At 37.2% G+C, this 21987-nt stretch overlaps 1 protein-coding gene across 3 annotated transcripts in view; it reads left to right on the top strand.

Moving 5' to 3' along the window:
- Positions 1-21987, top strand: part of LOC126949232 (C4b-binding protein alpha chain) — a 40437-nt gene that overhangs the window by 9231 nt on the left and 9219 nt on the right. For 2 of the 3 annotated variants that reach the window (XM_050781880.1, XM_050781889.1), the window contains exons 3-9: positions 435-623; positions 1730-1829; positions 10142-10227; positions 10394-10585; positions 12942-13124; positions 17814-18011; positions 20650-20838. In XM_050781880.1, the coding sequence (XP_050637837.1) occupies positions 435-623; positions 1730-1829; positions 10142-10227; positions 10394-10585; positions 12942-13124; positions 17814-18011; positions 20650-20838 (1137 nt within the window). The remainder of the gene's footprint in view (positions 1-434; positions 624-1729; positions 1830-10141; positions 10228-10393; positions 10586-12941; positions 13125-17813; positions 18012-20649; positions 20839-21987) is intronic. The other variant, XM_050781897.1, reaches the window with a different exon arrangement.

Here is a 21987-nt window from a genome sequence, read left to right as displayed (position 1 = left end):
TCTTCCCTGAGGCAACCAATATTATGTAAAGTTATTTTTAATACAATAATATGTTTCTGTTGAGGCAACTTGCAGGGGCTTCTGACTTTGCACAGATGCATTTGAGTCAGCAGATATGGGGAATCTAATAGGTTGGTGAAGTTCATGTCTTTCTTCTTTTTCAGATAAATTATCCCAGGTGTAGTAGAGAAGGGATAAAAATTCTGCCTTTTATCATTATTGTTTATTGTTATCATTGTCATTATCTTTTGTGAATAAACATATATTACTGATCACTCACTAGGTGTATTGAACAGAGAGTATAATGGAGTTACGATTTTTCTTGACTAGAGGTGAAAAGAATGATCCCTGCTCTAAACATCATACCACAGAAACAATAAGACACTGTGTCCCAAGGTATAATTTTTGGTGCTCCTTGTCATTTTGGTGTCCAGGCAATTGTGATCCTCCACCCACTTTATCGTTTGCTGCCCCAGTGAATATTACTACGTTGACTGAGACACACTTCGAAACTGGAACTACTCTGAAATACACATGCCGCCCTGGCTATGCCAGATCCCATTCCGATCAGATGCTTACCTGTAATTCTGATGGCCAATGGACGTATACTACCTTCTGTGTCCGTGAGTATCAACATTTATTTTTTTCATTTGTGCTTTTCTTATCTTTGGAAACTAAATTTTCTGAATCTTTTGTCACCAAGAAGACAGTTTGTCAATTACTAATTTCAATGTACATACTTGTGGCATTTTTTGAAAAAGAAAGCAAAACAGAAAAATTGGGGGTAGTTAGTTTCATTGAAAAACAACTCTATTCTTTTTTTTTTGAGGTGGAGTCTAGCTCTGTCTCCCAGGCTGGAGTGCAGTGGTGGAATCTTGGCTCCCTGCAACCTCTGCCTCCTGGTTTCAAGTGACTCTCCTGCCTCAGCCTCCTGAGTAGCTGGGATTACAGGCATGCGCCACCACACCTGGTTAATTTTTGTGTTTTTAGTAGATACAGGGTTTCACCATATTGGCTAGGCTGGCCTCAAACTCCTGACCTCAAGTCCTCTGCCTACCTCGGCCTCCCAAAGTGCTGGGATTACAGGTGTGAGCCACTGGGCCTGGTCAGAAGTCTATTCTTTATAAAGTAATCCACCAAACACTTCTTTTGAGAAATGAACCACAAATTTCATTATGATACATTGAAAATCAAATTCACTTTTTAAAAAATTATAAAAAGGTAGGTGGCTAGAAAGTGGCAATGCAGTTTTCAAAAGAACCTTACTCAAAATATTTGCTGTGTTTTGAAGAAAAGTTATGATTCACTGTCAGTTGGGAATGTGTTCTGTAGTGTTTTCCAATAGTAGGGGTATACAATCGATGCTTTCTCTTTTTTGTTCCTTTTGTGACATACATTTTGGAGTGGCCTAGGTTCTAAGTACATGCCATAGACATAGAATGAAGCAAAGCTCTCCCATCCCTGGTCAGCTTATTAAGTCCTGGACCACGTGTTCTACTGCTGCAATGATTTAACTGGGCATTTTTCTCTATTGGTAAAATGTACCAGAAAAAAACGAGATCAAATTTTGTATTAATTTTGAGGTGAGTCAGGGTTAGAAATAAGTTTGAATTTAAATCTCTCCGTGTTTCTGGAAGCAGAAGTGAACCTTGGTTAATTTCTTTTCTTTTCTTATGCTGTGTCTGTGAGTACTTGGAAGTACTAATCATCATTTAAATTTTTCTCCCAGACAAACGATGCAGCAACCCAGGAGATTTACCTAATGGGCATGTGGAGATTAAGACAGATTTACTTTTTGGATCAGAAATAGAATTTAGCTGTTCAGAAGGGTGAGTGTGAGGTAATCTATGAACAATTCTTTTACCTTTATTTAAAAAGTAGCTGAAGTGTTCATATATTTCAAAATTTAAAATGATGTAAAAAGATAGACATTGAGAATCCTCACTTCCATCCTATCTTCATACGCCCCATTCCTTCCTGTCCTCAAGCAAAGATCTATTCTTATTGGTTCCTATGTATCTTTCTAGTGTTTCCTTATACAAATACAAACTAAGAAGTTAGCATATATTCTTATTTTCCCCCCTTTCCTCTAATGAACCTAGTTTTGAATCTTGCTTTATTGTTTACTTATCAATGTATACTGGAGATATTTCCATGGTTTTGCGTAGAGAGTTTCCTCATTAATTTCCTTTTACAATTGCATAGAATGTTGTTGTGTAGTTGTGTCATGGCTTCACCATCCCTTTGATGGATCCATGGATGTTTCCAATCTTTTGCTATTCTGAACAATGTTCTGACGTATTCTCTTGTATGTATGTCATATGTAGTTACATCTGAAGGGTAGCTTCCTAGAGGAGGCTTCCCTGGCTCAAAGAGTATGCATATTTGAAAATTTAAAAGATATCGTCCAACTGCTTTCCCTAAGGGTTTCATGTTTTGCAGAGTATGCAAATGTCTGTCTCTCCATAAACTCTCCAACTGTGTTGTCAAACTTTTGAAAACTTGTCAAATTTTTGAATTTTTCCCAATGTAAGAGGTGAAAATAAAATCTCACTATAGTTTCAATGTACATTTCTCTTTTTGTCAGGGAGGTTGAGTATATTTTTTTATGTCCAAGGGATGTTTGTATTTATTTGTGCACTAGTTAGCATGTCTGATGCCTGTTTTTTTTGTTTGTTTGTTTGTTTTTTGTTTTTGTTTTTGTTTTTTTTGCTTAACTTGTTGAACTTTTTATTCTTAAGTTTTAGGATATATACATTTATACATACACATGAGTCTCTGCATAGCAGGATTTAGGCCTTAATTCTAATATACACTGTAACTTTTCCCACTCTGTGTGTGTTGGGGGGGGGAGTGTGTGTGTGTGTATATATATATGTATAATGTTTTTGACTTGGCTATTGGCATTTTTTCCCCTTAAGGAGAAATTATTTGTATCTATGTTGTTAAATTAATCAATTTCCCTTTTAGAAACGGCTTTTGGATTTTATGTCTTAAGGCCTTCCCCCAATATAAGGTTTAAAAATAATTGCCTATATTTCCTCTACTTTTATATTTTCATATTTTTTAATGTTCAAAGCTTTAATTTATTTGGAGTTAATGTACAGTATGTAGTATGAGGTACAGATTTTAGACCATATTTTTTCATATTGCTTTCCTATTGTCCCAACACCACTTATTTAAAAGTTCGCCTTTACTGATTTGGGATGCTCTTTGATACTATATAAAATTCATATACTTATCTAGGTCTATTTCTGGACTTCCTATTCAATGCCATTATTTTTTCTGTACATTTATGTACAAGCTTCACAGTCATTTAATAGTTGAGGCTTTATAATATGTTTTAATAGCCAATATGGGTAGTGCTATCTTATTACTCTTCTTTTCTGAAGTTTTCCCGACAGTACGTATTTTTCTATAAGAACTTTAAAGTTAGACATATTTTAAAATCAGTGCTAGATTAGTTTTAAAATTAATTTTATGTGAAGCACAGTTGCTCACACCTGTAATCCAAGCACTTTGGAAGACCAAGGTGGGAAGATCTCTTGAGTCCAGGGGTTCCAGACCAGCCTGGGCAACCTACGGAGACCTTGTCTCTACAAGAAATTAAAAAAATTAGCTGAGTGTGGTGGCATGCACTTCTAGTCCCAGCTGTGCAACAGGCTGAGGTGGGAGGATCACTTGAGCCTGGGAGTTCAAGGCTGCAGAGAGCCATGATAGCGCCACCGCACTACAGCCTGGGTGACAGGGCAAGACCTCATCTCGAAAAATAGATTAATAAAATTAACTTTAGGAGAATAGATATTTTATAATGTTGACTCCTTAAGAATATGTTACTGTAGAGAAGGCAAAACGTTTCCTCTACCCTCTTAGGGTCTCCACCAGGTCTGAGAATTAAGTTGACATGAAACAGATTACCAGGAGAAAAGCACACAGGTTTTAATTTAATAAGTACATGGGAATCTTCACAGGGAAATGAAGACCCAAAAAGTGGTCTTTGTACAAAGTTTCTTTATACAGATATCTCTTGGCCTTGACTCCCTGCCTCTGGTGATAAGAGTGTTCTTTTCCTTCAGGTATAGGGAAGGTATCTTTCCTGTGAGTTTCATCTCCTGCCTTCAGCAAGAAAAGGGGAGATCAGAGTGCCTTCCTGCATCTTGCTGTGTTTCAATTGCTTTCAACTCAAAAAACAATCTTTATGCCAAAGTGGTCTGTTTTGGCGTATTCTGCTACCCTTTGCTATTCTTCCCTCTGTTCATCTTCATCTTTTTTTTTTCCTTGTTTCTTCATGTGTGTTTCAGCTTTCCTCACAGAGATTTTGCATTTCTTGAAGAGTTTAAACATCTAGCAAAAACCAAACAAAAAATGTTTTTGGTATTTTAAATGGATTATTTATCCATTTTATATTGTAACTAGTGCTATCTATCTATCTATCTATCTATCTATCTATCTATCTATCTATCATCTATCTACTATTGATTTCTGCATGTTAGTTTGATAACCCAGCTAACTTTCTAAATTTTTGTATTATGCATTATTTCATTCTCATGCTGCTGTGAAGAAATACCCAAGACTGGGTAATTTATAAAGAAAAGAGGTTTAATTTACTCACAGTTCCACATGGCTGGGAGGGCCTCAGGAAACCTATAATCACGACAGAAGGCAAAGGGGAAGAAAGGCACCTTCTTCACATGGTGGCAGGGAGGAGAAGTGTTGAGTAAAGGGGGAAAAGCTCCTCATAAAACCAGCAGACCTCATGAGAACTCACTCACTATCAGGAAAATAGCACTGGGGTAACTGCCCCCATGATTCAATTACCTCCCACGACACATGGGGATTATGGGAACTACAATTCAATATGAGTTTTGGGTGGGGACACAGCAAAACCACGTCATATTATTTGTAAAAATTTAAAAAAATTCTTTCAGTTGAAATATCTTAGGATTACCTGGTTTGTAATCACATCATTTCAATGATTCTTTTACCTTCTACTTTCCAATTTTTAGATTTCCAATTTCTTTTTCTTGTCTACTTACATTAATTATGTCAGTCAGGATTTACCTGGAGAAATAGAACCACAGGATTTATTGTAGGGACATGACTTGATGTAGGTGTGGGAGATAGTTAAATGGTGTGTACAGGAGGCTTTTCCTTCAATGTCTGTTGCTGTGGCCTGAAGTCAGCAGCGCAGGGAGTTAGGAAGGGAAGATAGACATGAACTGAGTGCTTCAAGGACAAACTGGAATCTGCAAAGATGAGTGAGTAAAGCCCACCATTGTAAACTAGAATTCATCTTGTTCTTTCACTGTCCCTTAGCCTTCAACTTCAAAAATGGGTATGTCCCGTAGAAGTTGTCTTTCGTCACACTGCCAATGTACTTGGATCAGAAGCCAGGATACACGAAAGAGGAGATCATGCAGGAGCTGGCCCTGCTGTGGCCTGGTTGAGCCCTCTGCCAACAAAGTGATGGAACAGAGAAACAACAGTGCTTGTGAACTGCAGTCACATCCTGTGCTCTGCCCTGACCTTTCTAGCATATGGAGTATGGCTCTACTAATTCACATCTACCATCTTTTATGGGACATACTAACTTGGCATTATGTGTGGAAGAGAATTCTGGGAAACATAATTACAGCTTAGCTAAGTTGACACAACATAAATCTACCACAGCTCACCCCTTGTCAAATTTGGTATTTGTATACACTAGTCTTAACCATACTTAGCTTAATTTCCAAATAAAGCCAATAGCAAAATAATACTCACATTTTACATAATGCAACTATCCCTCATACACTGAAAACATGGAAATATTCTTCCTAAAAGAGAATTCCTTTTGAGCTGAGTCATATCTCCCCTTTGATATTCTATAACTTAAATACTGAGATGTAAGGTAAGCCACTACTAACACATCTTATACAGTAGGGGAAGGAAAGGGGTAAAGAAACACAATTAGTGTAATATCTATTTATATTAAAATAAGAAAGAAACATTCACAACTTTTATGGTCCTTGTTTATGCAACTGGTCATGTGATTGTAGCAGGTATTTATAACAACATGTTTCTGTTACTCATTCCATATTCTCTTTGCCGTCGGCAAGAACTTCATCTGACGTTGGTTCTTGCCCAATGCGGTCGCCTAAACCTTTATTCTTGAATGGTCTGGGCCATCAGCAGTCCTGCCTGATTTGGGTTATTATAGTTTTTCATTGATTTTAATTATAGGGCATGGGAGCATAAAGAGGCGCCCCAGGGAATCTCCTGCATTCCAAACATACTCATTTTTACCATCACTATGCAGAAGCAATCTAACATTTCCCATCATTATCAGGATTAGTCACTCCAACAATCCTTCTTTGCCTTTCATTCACTTGCATGAGGGTCCAGAGTTGACAGGTCTCAACTTCCAAACTTAATTTAGGGTTTTCAGGTAAAATACAGGATGCCCAGTTAAACTTGATTTTCGGGTAAACAACAAATAATTTTAGTGTATGTTCCATGCAACATTTGGATCACACTTAAACTAAAGAATGTGTTCATTGTTTACATGAAATTCACGTTTAACTAGGCACCCTGTATTTTTATTTGCTAAATCTGGCAACTCTAATTTTTGGAACTCTTGCTGCGTCCCATGGTGGAAGCATTCCTCCATTGGAGACTTCCAAACTGACTGGGCCAGGTGCAGTGGCTCACCTGTAATCCCAACACTTTGGGAGGCTGAGGTGGGAAGATTACCTGAGCCCAGGAGTTCAAGACCAGCCTGAGCAATGTAACAAGACCCATCTCTAAAGAATGAAAAAATTATTTAAAAAAATAAAAGAAATAAAAATACTTCTAGATTAACCAAGAATGTTGCTTATTTTTATGTTTTAAAATTTACAGAGGTTTTAGGGCACATCATAATATACAATCAATTTTCATTAATATTTCAACAGGCACTTGAAATGAAGTTTTTTTTATTATTAGTATATAGAGTTTGCTATATACACATCAGATTTACTTTCTTTTTTTGAGACAAGTTCTCCCTCTATCACACAGGCTGGAGTGCAGTGATGCGGTCTTGGCTTACTGTAGCCTGGACTGCCCTGGCTCAAGCAATCCTCTTGCCTCAGCCTTCTGAGTAGCTGGGCCTACAGGCATGTGCCATGATGCCTGGATAAAGTTCTAACTTTTGTAGAAATGAGGTCTTGCTATGTTGTTCAGGCTGGTCTAGAACACCTGGACTCAATAGATTCTCTTGCCCCGTCCTTCCAAACTGCTGGGATTACAGGCATGAGTCACTGTGCCCAGTCAGATCTACTTTCTTGATAAGTTGTTTTGAATCTTTTATTATGCTTATCTTTATATACCTTAAACATGAAGATAGGAGTTAAAGTAAATTAATAATTTTATAATTATTTTAACTATCATAATTTAACGATAATTAGTAGCATATTTTGATCATTTTTCTTATGTCTCATGTACTTCTGTTTTATTAAAATTGCCGCTACATACATATTTTGCTACATAAAGATTCATAACTCTTCACTGAAAATCATAATCTTTAACATATAAAGTACCCATTTTTGTGTAATTTAATAATCTTGGTTCTGATGTCCAACTTATGGGATATTAAAATTATTATCTTTGCTTTTATTTTGATTTGAATTTGCTTGGTATAATTTTATCCTGCCTTTTATTTTTAATCTGTCTGAAACACTTTTAAGTTTGTCTCCTGTATGTAACATAGCTGAATTTTGCTTCAACTAAAAGCTGTTTTTCTTTCATTAGGAGTTTTAAGTGTAATTACATTTATTGCTGTGAGTGATACTTATAGACTTGGTTTTGTCATATTATTTCATATTTTATAATACATATGTAAGTGTATATTTGTTTTCTATTAAAATATATAGTGGTGTTTAGGAAGGTTCAAAATTTGGTTCTAGTGGTGACCTATATACATTTAAATTTATATAATACTGTTATTCCTCTTTATCTTTAGACAGTTTAAATTAGTTCCTTCTTATAAACAACAATAAACTTTTCTTGTGTTCTTCCCCGCTTTCACCCCTTTTATCTTCCCTACCAGTAAATTTGTATCATTTTTATTATCTTAGTGTTTATTTTGCATTTAATATTAATGTGAAATACTCACATGTGTCTATGGTTGCTTTCACTCCTAGTCTTGCAAATGATCAGGCAATAAGGGAGTTTATTTTACCTTCTCTTCCATATCTCTATTTTTTGTTAGTTATACTATTTCAGTGCTATCTGAGCATATAGCGTTTATATTTCCTTCAGTCACACTTAAAATCACATTTGCTTTGGTCTCAGATCTGCATGTACAATATTTGCTACCATTTTTGTTTGCTTTGGCTAAAGTTGCCATTGTCATCTCTTGGTTGGCTATAGTTTGTCCTATGGTGGTTTCCAAAAAAAAGTCCCAAGTGAAAATTATTCTTTGAGTTCTTCCAGGTTCAGATAATATATCTGAGGCATTGATACCTAGAAGATAATGGGGCTTGATATAGTCCTTGGCTCATCCCTTCTTTTCTTGGATGTCTTATAGGTACTGCTGCACTGTCTTTTGCTAGTGAATACTACTGATCTGAAATTTCTTCTCATGCGGCTTGATCTTTCTTTGACTATCTAAAGATATTATTCTTTATCTTTGAAACCTAATACTTTTACTCTTTGTTGTTTTGATAGAAATCACTTGGTTTAATTTTTTGCTGCTATGTGATGTGCAATTTTAATATGTAGATTGAAGTATTATTTTATTTTAGTAACATTTACTTGAAATATATATATTTTTTGAGTCAAGGCCTCACTCCCATTGCCCAGGTGGTTACTATGTAATTAGCATGATCATAGCTCACTGCAGCCTCAACTTCCTGGGTGCAAGCAATCCTCCCACCTCAGCCTCTCAAGTAGCTGGGATTACAGGTGTGCACCACCATGCCTGGCTAATTTTTGTATTTTTAATATAGATGGGGTTTTGTCATATTGGCCAGGCTGGTCTTGAACTCCTGGTCTCATGGAATCCACCTGCCTCAGCCTCCCAAAGTACTAGTATTACAGGTGTAAGCCACCACACCTGGCCTGAAATAAATTTTTAAAAAGCTATTTTGTTCTGTTTGGATTCCTTCTTTAGGTTATCCAATTAAGTATATGTTGATTCTCTTTTGCTTGATACCTATGTCTATTAGTTTTCTCTTATCTTTTCTGTTTGTTTCATTTTTGTTGATTTTCTCATTTTTACCCCCTGTTTTCCTTACTGTGTATGGCTTCATAAGCGAAGGTGAGAAGAATCAGAATTAAGATGCTGTTGGAACACTAAGGTGTTCCCACTGAAACAACCAGAAACAATATTTTGCACTTAGTCTCTGGGCTTGGTTGGAAAAACTACATTTTAAAGAAATTTTAAAGTAAAGAAATACTTAATTGTGTTGTAGTTAAGATATATTTTCTTGAAGTTGTTATTCAATAAATTCCACAGACTCTTAGATTGCTGAAGGTGACATTTACTTTAGTGTTCTATCACATTGTAGGTTTATTCCTTGATGATGCTACAATTTGATATCATTGATGATTATCAATATCCTTCATGATGCTACAATTTGTAATCATTCTAGTAATATCTTTTGTTTTTTTATTTTCTGTTAGCACAAGATAGAGGGCAGGAAGACAAACTGAGGAAAGAGTAGGACGTATCAAGAGCCATAAAAATGGGAGTGGTGAACTGAAAGCTAATGATGTGTGGGAATAAGACACCAACCTGGAAGTCAGAGGAAGCTTTGAGCCAAAGATGGGGAGAGTGTGGAGTCAGTAATCTAGCTGGCACTCTCAACCAAAGACAACCACAGAACACACCGAAGCAAGCCTTTTATTGTTGTGCTTGATTGAGCTCTGGATGAACTGAATTCCTGATCCCTAGTAGATGCTTATAGTAACAGATTAAGGAATGAGGGTCCAAAGGAACAAACACACACATCTCATTGTAGTAATGAAATTTTACTGAATGGAGTGCTCAATGGGAAATGATATCCAGGAAAATATGATTTCCTTATTTTAATATGGAGTAACCATTCTATTTACTCAGACCTCTTTAATTTAATTTAAGGTAGGAGGAATTCCATTAAAATCTTTGATTTATCTTATTTAGATTTGTCTTAATTGGCTCAACCACTAGTCATTGTGAAGTACAAGATAGAGGAGTTGGCTGGAGTCATCCTCTCCCACAGTGTGAAAGTAAGTAAAGATCTTCTGACTTGACTATCAATTTAAACTTTGTTAGGTAATGAAGTCCATGTGCATCTTTACAGGTATGTGTACCTTCCCTTAGAATTTGCATGAATTTTAGATTTATCACGATGCCTTCCCTGAGTATTTCTTTCCCTTCCCTCACTTACCTCAGTTGTCAAGTGTGAACCCCCTCCAGACATCAGGAATGGAAGGCACAGCGGTGAAGAAGATTTCTACACATATGGCTTTTCTGTCACCTACAGCTGTGACTCCCGCTTCTCACTCTTGGGCCATGCCTCCATTTCCTGCACTGTGGAGAATAAAACAACAGGTGTTTGGAGACCAAGTCCTCCTACCTGTGAAAGTAAGTCAGAATGATGAATTCTGCATCAAAATGTTTGCTCTCTTTTGTTTAAAAGAGAAAGAAAGGTGAATTTATTGGGAGGAAAATGGAAAATTAAAAGATGAACTAATTATTGCTCGGATGCAATCATTTATTTGGCCACCTGATACTTATTGCATGTTGTTTTAGTATATAAAATCCATAAAAATGGGAGTAGTGAACTGGGAGTTAACAGTATATGGGAACAAACAGCAACATCTCACTGGTTTGGTGAAGTAAAAGTTTATTCTCATTCATACTAAGTTTGTTTCATGTCCAGGAGACTCTCCAGGGCAGCTGTAGTCTGTGCTGGCTTAGCAACCAGCTCAGCAAGCCAGGTTGCTTTGATCTCATGGCACCTCCATTTCAAAATGTGCTTTCACAGTCTCTTCAGTAGAAGAAGAGAGAAAGGCCAATTGTGTCCTGGCTAAGAGCTTTGGCCTAGAAGCAACCACATATCACTTTCCATTCCAGCCTTTTGTCTAGAATTAGAAAGTAGCCTCAGAGGACTGGGGAACGTAGTCTCAGTCTGTTCAAGAAGCGGAACTGAAAATATAATTTGCACCTATAAGATGAAACACATATGCCTGTAAGGCAAGCAAAACCTACTAAGTGCCAGAAGGGCAACAGGACAAAGCAAGTGATAATTGAGTCAAAACATATATTAGTTAGCTAGTCTAAGGAATCTGAGTTTACTGACTTTACTACTAAGTTTACACAATATTGCTTACTAACCCACCACAGGATACAATCAGATGAGGGGCACAAAAGAGCAGGATACTGCCAACAGTGCAAAATGCCTGGAGTTAGATCTGCAACAATCAGAAGTGGCAATAGCTGAGGGCGGAGAAGTGGGCAGGGGCCAGGTTATGAAGGACCTTGTGTTTCAGTCTCAGGATCTCAGAACAATCATGAAGGGGAGACTTTGAAAGGCTTTGACGAGGGGAATAAATGTGCTGCATTTTAGAAAGATAACTCTGGCTGTGGGACAACAACCTGAAGTAGGACAAAACTTAACTGACAGTCACCTGTTATGGCTTGAATGTGTCCCTTCAAACTCATGATAAAACCTGAGACCCAATGTGATCATTTTAACAGGTGGAACTTTTGGGGAAGTGATTAAGTCATGAAGGATCCACTCTCAGGAATGGGATTAGTGCCCTTATAAAAGAGGTGGAGGGGAGAGCCCTAGTCTCTTTTGCCCTTCTGTCTTGTGAGGACAGAGCATTCATCCCTTCCCCGATGTGAGGACGCAGCAAGAAGGCACCATCTTGAAAGGAGAGAGCAAGCAGACATTGAATCTGATGGTGGCTAGATCTTGAACTTCCCAGCCTCCAGAACTGTGAGAAATAAATTTCCATCATTTATAAACTAGCAAAAGTATTTTCTTATAGCAGCAGGAACAGACTAAGACAGCAACTGTATAACCCTCCAGCCAAAAACTGAAGGTGACTTCAGCTGTAGCGTGGCAGTGGGGTGGAGAGAAGTTAAGGGATTGTAGAGGAATTAAAGTGGCAGAATTGACAGGATTGGATGACTGCCAGGATGTGGGTGAGGGGTGTGGGATAGGGGGCAGTTTGTTCTCTGCTTGTTGGAGAATGGGTCTCTGATCCCCTGGGCTGCCTCTGCACTATGTAATTACTATGGGTCACTGACCCATAACCAAAATCATCTAGGAAATTAGGCCATTATATTGAAAGTTTTGGGGGCCTTAGAAATACGTTTCTGCTGGGTTATGTATGACTGACTTTTATTGGTAGGGAATTTAAAGGAGCTATCCACAATCATCTCGAAGAAGGACCAATGTAATGAAAACTCATTTTAAAAGCTGAAATTACATATTTTATATATATACACACACACATACTTATATGTATATATAAATATACATTATATCAAATGTAATAAAATTATAATATATAATACTATTAATATAATGTTATATATTCTATAATACTATATTGTATTATATATAGTATTATATATATTATTAACATAATATAAATAATTTCAGCTTTTAAAAGCCTCAGTAAAATGAGTTTTCATCACATTGGTCTTTCTATGAGGTAATTGTGGATAACTTCTTCAACTTCTCCACCAATAAAAACTAGTACTAAAAGGAGTACATATATATATATATATAAAATATATACAGCCATATTATATATGTATGTGTTTGTGTATGTGTATTCACTTTAAAATGTTTCCCTTGTATCTACTTGACATGAACATTCATCAGGCATTTGTGTTGCACTTGTAACTGGATTAGCAGTGGCAATAATATCATTATTACCATTTACCTTTTAAAATCCACTTGTCTTTTCTCATGATTCTTTAGAAATCACCTGTCACAAGCCAGATGTTTCACATGGGGAAATTGTCTCTGGATTTGGACCCATCTATAATTACAAAGACGCTATTGTGTTTAACTGCCAAAAAGGTTTTGCTCTCACAGGCAGCAGTGTAATTCGTTGTGGTGCTGATAGCAAATGGGATCCTTCTCCTCCTGCTTGTGAGCCCAGTAAGTATGGACTATGAAGGAATTTCAATGTTTGACATCTAAAGGTAACCAGTACTGTTAATATGGGTATACTTGCATGCATAGGCTCACTACGAATTACAGTAAAAATTTACATCTAGATCAATAATTTCCTTTATTTTTTTCTTGTTGGAAAGAAAAATGATTTTAATACATTCTGCGAGGTCATATATCATCACACAAGACTGCCACATACCACAAGACTGGGCACATTCCAACCTTAAAAGGAGGTGTTAACATTGTAGATATTTGTGGATTTGTATATTTATTTCAACAATTTTCTGGAAGTTGATAGAAAGCTGTCTTATTCTGACAAAATCATTATATTATTATAATTACTTTGAAAGACAAATAATAAAGTGTCCTGAGGAAAAATGCCTTTTATAACTTGTACAAAAGTATTGTGTGAACTGGTTGTGATTCCAACACTCTGAAGTTATAAACTCATGTGGATTATTAAAAATAATGACAATAGTAATAATGATAACTTGGCACTAGACTAGGTGCCTAACAAGGATTAACTCAATGAATCTTCCCAACAATTGTGGGCACTATGATTATCCTATGTTACAGATGAGAAACTGTTCACAGAGGTTAAAAGACTTGCCCAAGGTTATACAACTGGTAAGGGAAGGAAGCCACTGATGCCTTGTGCTCTAAGTTTTGCCCTCACAAAATACCAAGAACTTCTGGGGATTTCTGGAACAGAGGTAGAGGAGTTTGGGGAAACCTCTCTCCTGAAGAGGTATCCACCAAGCTGGTCAAAATTAGCAAAGAAAACCATTCAAGGTCTCTGGAGATTGACCAAAGGGATTACAACAAACTGAGAAGCATTTATTCAGCAAAAATATGGAAACTTGATAGGAACAGTGAGAGGACATTGCATTAGAACTAGTGGCTGCAACAGCTCTACCTTGTGGGAGGATAGTTTCTGTGGGCTCATGAGTGGCAATTCCCATCTTCCCCAGCTCCCTGGGGTAAAAAATTTATTTGGGGTGGATTTGGCAGCCCGTGAAAATTATGTGATAGCATTTTTCAGAGATCCATGCTGTGGAAGTCGTACATTGAATAGGTGCCAGCAAACAGGCGTCAGTGTCTGTTCCTTCACCCCCAACTCCCATTATATGGGGAGGATCTAAGTGGGGCAGTTGGTAAGGAATTCAGTCCCCACTTTTTGCATGGCTCTATGTTGCAGGAGAACTATTCCAGTTGGCTCAGCAGCCAAGTGGCATCTCCCATCTTCCCCAGCTTTCTAGAATGGAAGAACTATTATGGGTAGGTTGACAGCTATGAATATTGGTAGTTAGTATTCTCCCTGGCTCTGGGTTGTGGAATATGTGTACTTGGTGGTGGGCACAGCTTTGTGGCAGTGCCTGTTCCTACTGCCCACTTTTCTCTCCTCACAGCTCCTACACCATAAGAAGAACTCTAGTGCAGTGCCTGGAGAAGAATGAGTTTTCTAATTTCCCCCAGCTCCTGATCTATAGGACAGACATTCTTCCAGGGCAGGTTTGGAGCAAGCTTCAAAGACTGTAAACACTCTGCCCCTTTCAAGGAACTTTAATTGGATTAGACTGTGATGCATATTATGCCCCAGGGAGTTGTTGAAAAAAATAGAACAATCAGATAAAAATTGTTGGAGGCCAATAGTTGTATGTAATACCAACAGAGGTAGACTACCCAAAGTCTCAATGAGAAAGAGACAGTCAAAGAGAAAACCACAGTTATCCCTAGCAGTTAAAAATACTGTGTACATGCCGAAGTCTGTGCTCTCTGAGGCATGCTGTTAGATGTTGCACACTTTGAAGGAAATAGACTTAACTGAACTAGTCCAATTATATCACTGAACAAACAAACAAACAAGAAAATAAGGAAACAAACAGATCCTAAAAGTGGTAAGGGAGAATCAATATCCAAAGTTGCTGCAATGTATTATCTAACATGTCTTGTTTAAAAAAAAAAAAAAATTGTCAGACATGCAAAGAAACGGGAAAGAGTGACCCATGTAAAGGGAAAAAGCCAACAATAGAAACTGTTTTTGAGGGAGCCCAGAGATTGGACTTAGCAGAAAAGTTCAAAGAATTAAAAAACAGCTATTATAAATATGTCCCAAGAACTAAAGGAAACAATATTTAAAGAATTAAAGAAATGTATTATGACAGTGTTTTATCAAATAGAAAATACTGATAAAGATAGAAATTATTTTAAAAAGATAATGGAAATTGTAGAGTTGAAAAACGCAGTAAGTAAAATGAAAAATTCAAAAGAGGAACTCAACAGTAGATTTGAGTTGGAAAAAGAATCAGTGAATTCAAATATAAATTGAGATTATGCAATTGCAGCACAGAGATAAAAAGAATGAGGAAAAATAAACAGCATCAGAGAAATGCGGGACACCATGAAGTGTACCAACATATGTGTAATGAGAATCCCAGAAAGATGAGAGAAAGATAAAGGAGCTAAAAAACTATACAAAGGAAAAACAGCTGAAAATATCACAAATTTGGCCAAAAAAAAAAAAAAAAAAAAAAAAAAAGCCGAAACAGAAAACAAAACAACACATTAATCTACATATCCAAGAAGCTTGTTGAACTTAAGTAGGATAAATGCAAAAAGATCTAGACCTGGAGACATTATAATCAAAATGTTGAAAACCAAGAATGAAGAGAAAATCTTGAAAGCAGCAAGAGAAGAGCAACACATCATGTACAATGCAACCCTAGTAAGATTAACATCTGATTCCTCATCAGAAGGAATGGAGGCTAGAAAGCAGCTAGATGGCACATTCAAAGTGCAGAAAGATAAAAACCTCAACCAAGAATCCAATGACATATTTTGCACTTACATATATTACAAACTGCACAATATATTTTTATAATTGTTTTATATAATTTCATGTTTCATGTCTTTTATAGTAGCTGAGAGAAGAAAGGAGGGCAAGTATATATTTATAGAGTTTATTATGTTAATCTTCTTATTCATCATTTCTAGCTCTCTTTATTTCTTCCTGTAGATTTAAGTTACCATCTGGTGTCACTTCTGTACTACAATACAGCTTTGTTCCCTCCTACCTTTCTTGTGATGTTATTGTCAAATATATTGCATTTCTCTATGTTATAGGCTTAATAATGCAATAATATACATATTGTTTTATGCAATTGCTGTTTAAATCAGCTAAGAGAAGGAAGGAGTAGTAATATATATCCTATTGGGTTTCAAATTACTGACATAATGACCTCTGCTGATGTTCATTGTTTTTCTCTGTGGATTCAGATTACTGTCTGGTGTCAATTACTTTCAGTTTGAACAATTTCCTTTAGTATTTCTTGTAAGGATAGCCTTCTAGTAACAATCAGATACCACTTTACATCCAGCAGAATGGCTACAATAGAAAAGATAGACAATAACAAATGTTGGTGAGGATGTGGAAAAATTAGAACTCTCATACACTGCTAATAGGAATGTAAATTGGTGTGACCATTTTGGAAAAGAGTTTTTGCAGTCCCTCTGAAGTTTAAGCATGGAGTTACCATATGACTCAGTAATTACCCTCCTGGGTATCTGCCCAAGAGAAATGAAAACATATGTCCACACACAAAAATTTTACATGAAGATTCATAGCAGCGTTATTCATAATAGCCAAAGAACCCAAATACCCATCAACTGAATAATGAATAAACAAAAAGTGGTTTATCCATAAAATGGATTATATCATTTGGCAGTAAAAATGAAAAATAAAAAGTACTAATGTATGCTACAATGTGGATGAACCTTGAAAATATTATGCTAACTGAAATAAGCCAGCAACAAAAAGTACATGTATTGTGTGATTCCATTTATTTAAAATGCTCAGATTAGGCAAATCCATAAAGAAAAAAAATAGATTAGTGGTTGTCGGGACCTAGGGGGAGGTGGAAATAGAGAGTGACTGATAATGAATATGAGGTTTCGTCTTGGGTTGATAAAAATATTCTGAAATTAGTTAATGGTGATGGTTGCACAACTCTGTATATACTAAAAACCATCAAATTGCACATTCTAAATGGGTGAATTTATTTGTTGTGACTTGAATCTCAATAATGCCGTTAAAAAGGAACGTTTATATTCCATTTCAAATATCTGAAGATAAAAAGTGATAAACATCCAATGTGGTAGATGTTTGCATTATATTTCCATATCATATGAATCAGTAGCATTGGGAAAGAGAGAAGAGGACAAGACCCAAGGCCCAGGCTCAGAAAATGCTTGGAGTTTGTTTTTTTTCTTGCCAAGCCATTCCTGGTATCATCTGGATGAGGGGAATGGCTCTTGTTTATTTTCCCCAATCAATCAGGAAACATAGTTAGATTTGTTTGTGACAGTTTTCCTGCCATGCTTCAGTTCAGAAACTGAAATCTCTGAAGTGTAAAGAAGAGGAAGGAGAATTAATATTATTATACTTGGCACAGCATATGGAAACCACTTGGGAGTGCCCTTAGTAAAGAGCCTCTCTGGAGGTGTGCACATTTGAGCGAATGTCCATGCGTCTTTTCTGGTGTGGTTGATACATCAGGCCTTGCAGGCTGGTTCCAGGCTGAATGAACACATGACCTCCTTTGATAGGACAGGCTTATTGATTGCTGTGGCAGCCCTAGTAATAGTGTCCCTTTGTTCTTCTTCTTCTTTCATGAGCAGGTAGTTGTACTAACTTACCAGACATTCCACATGCTTCCTGGGAAACATATCCTAGGCCGAAAAAAGAGGATGTATATGTTGTTGGGACTATATTAAGGTACCGCTGTCATCCTGGCTACAAACCCACTACAGATGCACCTACAACTTTGATTTGTCAGAAAAATTTGAGATGGACCCCATATCAAGGATGTGAGGGTGAGTTTTTGTTTTTTAATATTTTTGTATATTAAACGTCCAGTACGTGCTAGGATTCTCTACCTTAAATGAATATAATTTTATCCCTCACAACAAGTTTAGAATTAAGTTAATTGAACAGATTAGTGAACCGTTAGTACCAGAAGGGGACCATAAACATGTTACAGTTTGAGGCACTGAGAAATTGGAACCTTTCCTTATCCCAGTTCAGAATCAAATGAGAAGTAGACACAGAAGTCAAACAGTATGCAGATTAAGTATTAGTCTTCTTACTGGTAAAACTGGAATGGAGAATACAGTTCAACTGTTGTCAGAGTCAGGCTTCCTTCATAGCCCTTACCTCCCCCCAGTATGGGCTTTAGGGTGTTTGGCAGAAGACAAGTTTGTGAAACAGTCATGAATGTAACTAGCTGCAAGGTGACTTGTGTCTCATTCCTCTTGAGTCATGAGATGGCAGGACTCCTGATCTGCCTCTAGAAGACAAGTCCTGACTCGTGACTCAGTATTCTCACTTTGGAAGGATATAAAGGAGACTTTCTCCAGTTTCTCTGGTAGGAGATGCACCTCTTTTATTTGTGGGAATGAGTGAGGGACTGAAGGACAGGTGGATACTATTTTATGAGCCTCGGTGGAACAGACAACAGAGGAAGAAAATGCTTTCTTCTACCCATCTATCAGAACCTTGCCACTTTAGAGGTGAGGTAACTGAGGCCAAGAATACAGGGAATTTTATGCTGCGTGGCAGAATTTGAACAATGTGTGAAATGCATAAATAACAAAAAGTGGTAGTTTAGATCAACCTGTCAGAAGATTATTTATTTCGTATTAAGGCTTAACAAAGTTTAGTTGCAGTTATTCAGACTCATTTTGGGGAAATAGAATAAAATATTTTAATGAAGGGACTGAATTAAAAATATACTTAATAATTAACTTATTGCCATTACTTAAATAACAAAAAATACTGCTTATAAATGTTTAAAAACCTCCTTTATAGTTGTGTTTAGGCCAGGTGCGGTGGCTCATACCTATAATCCCAGTACTTTGGGAGGCTGAGGCAGGAGGATTGCTTGAGCTCACGAGTTTGAGACCAGCCTGGGCAATATAGTGAGACCCTTGTCTCTACAAATAATTTAAAAAATTAGCTGGATGTGGTGGCACATGCCTGTAATCCCAACTACTCAGGACACTGAGGTAGGAGGATAACTTGAGGCTAAGAGGCCAAGGCTGCAGTGAGCCGAGGTCATGCCACTACATTCCAGCCTGGATGACAGAGCAGGACCCAGTTGGTTACATTTATTTGACCCACTATGGTCTTATTGATTTAATTATTTAATAAAGAATATTTTTAACAATTTTAAAAGCAGAAGTGAAGTAGTATTTATCCAAGTTATGAAACCTGATCAAATGTGAATTTAGACTCATGACTTACATATTTAAAAGTATTTTCTATACTGTAAAGCATTTCATAAATATTATTGTTGTTATAATATCCAAACCATATGATTGCTGAGTATTTTTACTATAATTCCTAAACAAATGAGCACTGGAAATGTTTGAGTATGTCCAAAAGACCCCATTTTAATACTGGTTGAGTTACTGACATGGAGAATATAATGTTTTATTCTGTTTTGATGTTTTCTCTTACATCAGACAATAGCAAGATTTTTCTTGAAGTATTGCTACTAATGAATAAAAAAATTATGTCCCTATAGCAGCTCTTACTATATTAAAAAATTAAAGAATTTGGCCAAGCGTCATGGCTCACATTTGTGACCCCAGAACTTTGGGAAGCTGAGGTGAGGGGAGCACTTGAGGCCAGGAGTTTGAGACCAGCCTGGGTAACATAGTGAGACCCCTTGTCTACCAAAAAATAAAAAACTTAGTGGGTGTGGTGGCACACACCTGTAGTCCCAGCTACTCAGGAGGGTGAGGTGGGAGAATTGCTTGAGCCCAGGAGTTTGAGACTGTAGTGAGCCATAATTGTGCCACTGTACTCCAGCCTGAGTGATAAAGCAAGATCTTGCCATTTAAATAGCTATTTCTCTTAAATTTTGCATCAAAAAAGAAAAATCCTTGAAATAAGCAATAATTTAAATTTATTCGTATGCTTTAGCTGTTAGGTGGATATAAACTTTTGAAAACTTTCTTCTTTGTGACTTGAGAAGTGTAAGTTAATAGAGAGTTTAATAATGAAGCCATAAGTAAATGGATGTTGTTTGTCATTGCTCTTGAATAATTTTGAAAATTTACATTTTCCTATTGGTTAAAAATTTTTTTTAATTTTTTTAATTTTTTGGAGACAGGGTCTCACTCTGTGGCCCGGTCTCAAACTCCTGGGCTCAAGCAATTCTCCCATCTTGAACTCCCAAAGCACTGGGTTTATAGGCATAAGCTACCACACCTGGCTTTTCATATAGGTTTTCATTTTGGAGCCTCCTAATGAAATGCTTAGTTGGATTAGAGGACTTTAGCAAATAAGGGGGAAAAGAGCAGACTTGGAGTGTCCTGAGTCTCCTTTTCTGTTTTCCCAATCTCTCTTCAGTGGTGAGATCTTCCAAAGATGGAAATGGGGTTGTTAGCCATGGAAGCTTCCTCATGGTGATTTTACTAACCATGCACCTCACGTTTTATTTTTCAGCGTTATGTTGCCCTGAACCAAAGCTAGATAGTGCTCAAATCACTCCACACAGGAAAAATCGTCCTGCCAATCACTGTGTTTATTTCTATGGAGATGAGATTTCATTTTCGTGTCATGGGATCAGAAGATTTTCAGCTACATGCCAAGCAGATGGCACATGGAGTCCCCGAACACCATCATGTGGAGACAGTAAGAGTTCATAGAATTATCTTATTCTGGGAGTTTCTTCATATGAGTGTGATGGAGATTATTAAGAGAAGGTTTAAAATTAGGTAAAAAAATTCATATACCTTGCATGATTCTTGGAATGGGTCCAACTTTCTCCTTCCTCCTCATTGTGTGTTCCCTTTCTTTTGGTCACCTCAGTTTCCTCTTTTCTGAATCAGTGAAATAGACAGCATGTAATATGTAAGCTGGACTTTTCAAGTACTGCGTTTTGTTTCTTTGTATTATTCTCTTTCTCCCCTTATTTCTGGTCCATATGTCTCAATCTGCAGAAGAAGAACTGTCAAAATCTATTTGAACCTGCCTTTCTGAGCTCGCTTCCTTCTTCCTCAAACAGCAGCCTTCTGTTGCCTCTGAGCCCTCCAGTCAGACCATCACCCAGTGTGAAATGCCTCCTTCTGCTTCTCCAAAAGGCTCAAGTGGGCCAGGAATGGTGGCTCACACCTGTAATCCCAGCACTTTGGGAGGCCGAAGTGGGCAGATCACCTGAAGTCAGGAGTTCGAGACTAGCTTGGTGAAATATGGCGAAACTTGATCTCTATTAAAAATACAAAAAATTAGCCGGATATGGTGGTGTGGGCCTGTAGTCCCAGTTACTCAAGAGGCTGAGGCAGGAGAATCGCTTGAACTCAGGAGGTGGAAGTTGCAGTAAGCCAAGATCACACCACTGCATTCCAGCCTGGGCAACAGAGCAAGACTTTGTCAAAAAAAAAAAAAAAAAAGGCTCAAGTGTTAACACATTCCACCCTTCTCCCTTTGTGTTTGATATCTCTATCTAGCGATGGTGAGGGCTCATTACCCCTATTAGGAGCCCAAAGTGACCAAGCATTAGTTGCAGCTTATTAATCAACAGGAAAACTCCTATCTCCCACTTGTAGAAATGTTCCCACTTTGCCAACCAGGCCTTTTAAACCTGCGGGTCCCAGAGCTTCAGAGATGTGAAGCACAAATTTCCCAAGTAGGTCACTTAGAGTGGTGGCCAGTGGGGCCGCTCACGCTTCCATCCCCTAGTTCCTGGACTGATGCATTTATTTTACTGGGGACCCAGAGCCGTATAAAAGTCAGTATGATTTAAAATAAATACAGCATTTTGGAAGACAGTGTCCCATCACT

This window comes from Macaca thibetana, chromosome 1 (assembly GCF_024542745.1).
Source record: "Macaca thibetana thibetana isolate TM-01 chromosome 1, ASM2454274v1, whole genome shotgun sequence".
Taxonomy (NCBI): domain Eukaryota; kingdom Metazoa; phylum Chordata; class Mammalia; order Primates; family Cercopithecidae; genus Macaca; species Macaca thibetana.
This window is presented reverse-complemented; position numbering and strand designations above follow the sequence as displayed.